Source organism: Protobothrops mucrosquamatus, unplaced genomic scaffold (genome assembly GCF_001527695.2).
Source record: "Protobothrops mucrosquamatus isolate PMUCROS unplaced genomic scaffold, P.Mucros_1.0 scaffold3188, whole genome shotgun sequence".
Classification (NCBI taxonomy): domain Eukaryota; kingdom Metazoa; phylum Chordata; class Lepidosauria; order Squamata; family Viperidae; genus Protobothrops; species Protobothrops mucrosquamatus.
The window spans coordinates 150,952-157,817 of record NW_015389186.1 but is presented as its reverse complement, the minus strand read 5'-3'; the positions used below and the strand labels follow the sequence as shown (position 1 = coordinate 157,817).

The window sequence follows — 6,866 nt, the reverse complement described above, 5'->3', positions numbered from 1 at the left end:
ATTACTAAAATTCTAGAATGCGCAGAAATGGATAGATTAACTTTAGAGATCAAAGAGAAAGAAGACTCTTATCTATTTTAAAACATGGGAAATTTTTTTACCAATGGTTAGCAATACGTTAGAACGAGAAAAAAACAACAACTTTGAAATTAAATTGGATGAATGTGATTTTAAGCATGAGTGATTATAATTAATTAGTATTTTATTAATTATCCTTATTTAGCAAGATGAATAATATTTATTTACTATCCTTTATTTTTATGATTATTGTTAACCCAGTTTATTATAACTGTTTAGTATTATATAAGTGATCTTTATTCAACATTTATACCCGGACGCTTGCTAATTTGCTTGCTAAGCATGGAATTTTTGTTGGGGGTAACCCCATCATCGTACTTATCCTTAATCCATTCCCAATCCCCTATTCCTACCCTTTCCTATACCTGTACTGACTCTATTCTTTTCCTATTCTTATAAAACCTAATAAAATATTTTTTTTTTAAAAAAAGAAAGAAACACCCCCCCCCCCCCCAAAATATAAAGTGTATGGCTGTATGCAATGACTTCCAATTATTTTTTAGAAAAATATCATTAGCTTTACATCTCGATTTTTAGCTTTACGCCCCTCATTTTTCCGAGATTGTTAAAGTAGGGCTTTAAGACACAATTAAAGAGAAAAAAAAGGACAGGAAACCATTTCTGATTCTGCTGACTTAAGACAAAAATTGATTCTTGGATCCATTTCAGGTCTTTTTTTGCTGGTGATGTTTGAAGCCGTGGCCTGAAGGGGAAAGAATTTTTTTCCCCCTTATTTTCTCCGAAAAACAGCCAAGTTACGCAAGAGGGATATTACTTGTTTAGTTGGATTGACCGGATGGTTGACTATTGGCTCAGGATGATGGAGCCACGAATCTCAGCAGGGTTGAGCAGCTGGGACAGAATGTTAATTTAATCCCCTTTCTCTCTTTTTTTCCTCTCCTTCTGTCCAAATCAATTTATTTTTGTGTTCGTTGGTTTTTTTTTTACTGAGATAAACAAGAGTGGACAAGGGAACAACAGTTCAAGGAATCCCCACATGCTAAAAATAATTTGGGAGATTATATTTGGATTGATGAATTTACCGTCCTGGTCAGTGTTGGTGATCTGATAGTTTCATGCATTGAAGCATATTTTGTACAGTATGTGTTCCATATAGAACAAAATAATAGATCTGGAAGACTTGCAATTACCGTCTCCTGGCGATTGGCCCAAAGTCACCCAGCTGCTTTCATGGTTAAGGCGGGACTAGAACTCACCGTCTCCTGGCGATTGGCCCAAAGTCACCAGCTGCTTTCATGGTTAAGGCGGGACTAGAACTCACCGTCTCCTGACGATTGGCCCAAAGTCACCAGCTGCTTTCATGGTTAAGGCGGGACTAGAACTCACCGTCTCCTGGCGATTGGCCCAAAGTCACCCAGCTGCTTTCATGGTTAAGGCGGGACTAGAACTCACCCTCTCCTGGTGATTGGCCCAAAGTCCCCCAGCTGCTTTCATGGTTAAGGCGGGACTAGAACTCACTGTCGCCTGGTGATTGGCCCAAAGTCACCCAGCTGCTTTCATGGTTAAGGCGGGACTAGAACTCACCGTCTCCTGGCGATTGGCCCAAAGTCACCAGCTGCTTTCATGATTTAGGCGGGACTAGAACTCACTGACTCCCGGTGATTGGCCCAAAGTCACCCAGCTGGCTTTCATGGCTAAGGCGGGACTAGAACTCACTGACTCCTGGTGNGGGACTAGAACTCACAGTCTCCTGGTGATTGGCCCAAAATCACCTAGCTGGTTTTCGTGGCTAAGGCAAGACTTGAACTCAGTTCCTTGCTTTCTAAATGGTGCCTCAACCAGCAGACCCAACAGGCAAAATGTATTCTTCATGATAAAGCAAAATAAAGAAGAAAAATTTGTTCTGCGTGGCGATGAGTGACAAAGAAGGATTTCTAATTACAATTTCCCAGGGCAATGTCAATACTTTGAGGTATTTAACAATCTAAGGCAGATAGGCACTCCATACTGTAGATTTAGGATTTAACTGAAATTTATTTAGATATTTCGAGGGGATTAGATTCCATGTGGTTCTTCCTTGCAGGCTAAAAGCTAAAAGTGCTCCCAATTAGGCGTTCCTTATATAACTGGATGTCTCATTCAGGGTTTGGAAGGCATCCACGGACTGCCTGCTCTTTGGAAAAAATGTTCATTTTTTTCCTATTGCTCTTTCTACTTCTTTCTTTGTTAGCAAAGAAGAAGAAGAAGAAGAAAAAGTTAAAGAGAGAAAGATGGCCCTGCCTTGCAGGATCAAAGGAGTGTATTAGTGCAGGAATAATAATAATAGTAGTAGTAGTAGTAGTAGTAGTAGTAGTAGTAGTAGTAGTAATAATAACAACAACAACAATAATGATGATGATGATGATGATGCTGGTAGCAATCCGTGTCAACCATCAGCGCCAGCCAATTTGAATGTTCAATTGACTGAGGTTCATGTCTAATGAATAAAATGATGATGATGATGATGATGATGATGATGATGTTGGAAGGGACCTTCGAGGTCATCTACTCCAACCCCCTGCTCAGGCAGAAAAGCCTATACCATTTTAGACAAATGGCTATCCAGTCTCTTCTTAAAAACTTCCAATGTTGGAGCATTCACAACTTCTGGAGGCAGGTTGTTCCACTGGTTAATTAGAATAGAATAGAATAGAATAGAATAGAGTAGAGTAGAGTAGAGTAGAGTAGAGTAGAGTAGAGTAGAGTAGAGTTGAGTTGGAAGGGACCTTGGAGGTCATCTAGTTCAACCCCCTGCTCAGGCAGGAAACACTGTACCATTTCGGACAAATGGCTGTCCAGTCTCTTCTTAAAAACTTCCAGTGTTGGAGCATTCACCGCTTCTGGAGGCAGGTTGTTCCACTGGTTAATTGTTCCAACTGTCAAGAAGTTTCTCCTTAGTTCTAGGTTGCTTCTCTCCTTGGTTAGTTTCCATCCGTTGCTTCTTGTCCTGCCTTCGGGCACTTTGGAGAATAGCTTGACCCCCCTTTCTTTGTGGCAACCCCTCAAACATTGGAAGGCTGCTATCATGTCCCCCCTCGTCCTTCTCTTCGTTAAACCGGACATACCCAATTCCAGCAACCGTTCTTTATATGTTTTAGCCTCCAGCCCCCTAATCACCTTTGTTGCTCTTCTCTGCACTCTTTCCAGAGTCTCAACATCTTTTTTACATCGTGGTGACCAAAACCGGATGCCGTATTCCAAGTGTGACCTTACCAAGGCCTTGTAAAGTGGTATTAACTCTTCACGTGATCTTGATTCTATCCCTCTGTTAATGCAGCCTAGCAGTGTGTTGGCTTTTTTGGCAGCTGCAGCACACGGCTGGCTCCTATTTAAGTGAGCAGCAGAACCTGGGGGGAGGAGTCAAAAGAGAGATCAGCCTAGAATCCCTACATAGCCACAAGCGGACTAAAGTCAACTCCCTTTGAATCCCACGGACACTTATGGAAGATTAAAATCTCGAACATCTGGCTCTTCCGGGCTTGAGGATAGGGTGGCTGTTGAACTCCCATTGGTTGTTGTTTTTTTAAAAATATGTTTTACTGATTTTTAACATCCCATTGGTGTTTTTTTGGGGGGTGTGTGCATTTTATGTTTTTTTTTTCTGGAGATCCTTTCCCCCCCTATTTTAATGTTCCTTACAGTTTAAAATATAAGCTGTCCAGACTGATCTGTAGTTGGTCAACTTCTAAATTGAAATAGATCAATTGGACTAGATGACCTCCAAGGTCCCTTCGAACATCATCATCATCATCATCATCATCATCATCATCATCATCATCATCATCATCATCATCATCAATCATTATTATTATTATTATTATTATTATTATTATTATTATTATTATTATTATTATTATTATTATTATTATTGATTATCGCACAGTCAGCCAGATGTTCAGACTGGATCTGGCATTTTTGTCTACCTATTGAGTCCTTCCCAAGGACCTGGGATAGGCAGATGTGGATGTTTGGTGGTATCACAGATCTCGTCGCAGGATGGAAGCGGTTCCTAGTAAGGCCGCCTTTTGCAATTGACTGNTTTTCCTTCCTATTTTCCTCCTTCCTTCCCTCCCTCCCTCCCTTTCTTTTACCTTCCTTCCTCTTTCCTTCCTTCCTCTTTTTCTTTCTTTCCTTCCTCCCTCCCCCCTCTTTTTGTTATTCCTTTCTATTTTTCCTCCCTCGCTTCCTCTTTTACCTTCCTTCCTCTTTTCTTCCTTCCTTCCTTCTCTCCCTCCCTCCCTCTTTCTTTTACATTCCTTCCTATTTTTCCTTCCTTCCTCCCTCCCTCCTTCCCTTCCTCTTTCTCCTTCCTTCCTTCCTTCCTTCCTTCCTTCCTTCCTTCCTTCCTTCCTTCCTTCCTTCCTTCCTTCCTTCCAACCTAGGATGTTCTCGTCTATATCTGGAACTATAGGAGAACAGTATGGAGATTGATTTAACATTTATTCCCTATTTTATGGCATCTGGAACTGAAACTTGACTCAGAAGCCAAACCTTCAGTCCCCAGAGGGTTCCAGAATTGGATCTTAAGAAAAAAACAACAAAAAAGAAAACGCTGCCATTTGACAAAAAAACACAATTTTTGGTTTTCTTTCCTCTTTCTACGCCTTTGAGGTAGCTGATGTTTAAATGAGGATGCCTGCCTCCCCGATTCCAAGAGGGCCAATGTAAAACTATAATAATAATAATAATAACAACAACAACAACAACAACAACAACAACAACAATAGTTGGAAGGGACCTTGGAGGTCATCTAGCCCAACCCCCTGCTCAGGCAGGAAACCCAGAACAGAACAGAACTGAATAGAATAGAATAGAGAAAATATGGAATGGAATGGAATAGAACTGGAAGGGACCTTGGAGGTCATCTAGTGCAACCCCCTGCTCAGGCAGGAAACCCTAGACCATTTCAGACAAATGGCTGTCCAGTCTCTTCTTAAAGACTTCCAGTGTTGGAGCATTCACCGCTTCTGGAGGCAGGTTGTTCCACGGGTTAATTGTCCTCACTGTCATGAAGTTTCTCCTTAGTTCCAGGTTGCTTCTCTCCTTGATCAGTTTCCACCCGTTGCTTCTTAATTGTAACATGCTTTTATCAGGGGGAGAATCTCAACGTCATGACCGATTGCTTGAGTTTCTGACGTTCCCCCTTCTTGTGCTCCCCATACCAGGTTCCAGAGGCTGGAGAAATGGAGGCGGCCCTTTTACCAGGTCCTGAAAGCGTACGAAAACGCCTCCGTGTTGCTCCCGGCCTTCTACAACACCCACAACACCGACGTCTCCCTCAGGGTCAGGTACGTCCTGGACGACTTCGAATCCAAGAAGGCCGTCTACTTTTTCCACCCCAAGTATCTCACCAACGTCTCGCGCTACTGGCTGACGCAAGGGGTGCGGGCCAAGCGGGTCACCACGGGGCTGATCCTGGCGACGGCCGCCTTGGAGCTGTGCGAAGAGGTCCACCTCTTCGGATTCTGGGGTTTCTCCATGAACCCCTCGGGGACGTTCCTCACGCACCATTACTACGACAACGTCAAACCTCGGCCCGGGTTCCACGCGATGCCTTCGGAGATGCTCAACTTCCTCCGCCTACACAGCAGGGGGGTTTTGCGAGTCCACACGGACGCCTGCAGCTACTCCTGATCCCCATTCTCGACGGGTGGATTCGTGTTTCTTTCTTTTTTCTCTCTCTCTCTTTTTTTTAAAAAAGTGAAATAATGGGCGTTTCGGGGTCCTGGGCTCCATCCCGAAGCAGGAAAGCCGCTGAGGGGTGTGGGATACGTTGGGCCGGGCGCTCGCTTCACACGGACTTTTAACGCTTCGAGGAAAATTATGCAATAACGTCCGCGCTTCGGTTCCTCGCCGGGTTTTGCTTCCCTTCGGAGTTGGGGGGGGTCCCGCCGCCCCTCTTCCGCTCGCCAGACGTGTCGGGCTGTTTGGGGTCTCTTGGGGGAAGCCCCTCTCAGCGTTGTAGGAATAAGGAGCAGCCTGCCCCGGGGCCTCCTACAAGTAAAGCACATTAGCTCAAGATTTTTCCAGTAGAAATAACAGCACATCGCTACAAGGGTTTGAGTATTTCGTCATTTTTGGACGGCAGCTGAGAAACAGGAAATGCAGGTGGGCTGTTTTACAAAGCAGTTGATCATTTCTGTACTTCCTCCCACCCTCCTTTCATTCTTTCCTTCCTTCTTTCCTCCCTCCCTCCCTCTCCCTCTCTCCTTTATTTCCTTCCTTCCTTCTTTCCTCCGTCCCTCCTTTCCTTCCTTCCTTCCTTCTTTCCTCCCTCCCTCCCTCTCCTTCCTTTCTTTTCTTCCTTCCTTCCTTCCTTCTTTTTTTCTTTTTTCCTTCCTTCTTTCCTCCCTCCTTTCTTTCCTTCCTTCTTTCCTCCCTCCCTCTCTCCTTTCTTTCTTTCCTTCCTTCCTTCCTTTTTCCTTTCTTCCTTCTTTCTTTCCTTTCCTCCTTTCCTTCCTTCCTTCTTTCCTTCTTTTCTGCCTCCCTCCCTCTCTCCTTTCCTTCCTTCCTTCCTTATTTACTTATTTAGTTTCTTTTTTCCTTCCTTCTTTCCTCCCTCCCTCCCTCCTTCTTTCTTCCTTCCTTCCTTCCTTCCTTCCTTCCTTCCTTCCTTCCTTCCTTCCTTTCTTTCTTTCTTTCTTTCTTTCCTTCCTTCCTTCCTTCCTTCCTTCCTTCCTTCCTTCCTTCCTTCCTTCCTTTTTTCCTTCCTTCTTTCCTCCCTCCCTCCTTTCTTTCCTTCCTTCCTTCTTTCCTTCCTTCCTTCATTACTTACTTTTTTCCTTTTC

General features: G+C 43.7%; 1 protein-coding gene across 1 annotated transcript in view; it reads left to right on the top strand.

Moving 5' to 3' along the window:
* The window catches only part of ST8SIA5 (ST8 alpha-N-acetyl-neuraminide alpha-2,8-sialyltransferase 5), a 23,143-nt gene extending 17,431 nt beyond the window's left edge, over positions 1-5,712 (top strand). The window contains 2 exon segments of the mRNA XM_029286252.1: positions 4,979-5,024; positions 5,207-5,712. Coding sequence (XP_029142085.1) covers positions 4,979-5,024; positions 5,207-5,712 — 552 coding nt within the window.
* The last annotated feature ends 1,154 nt before the right edge of the window (positions 5,713-6,866 follow it).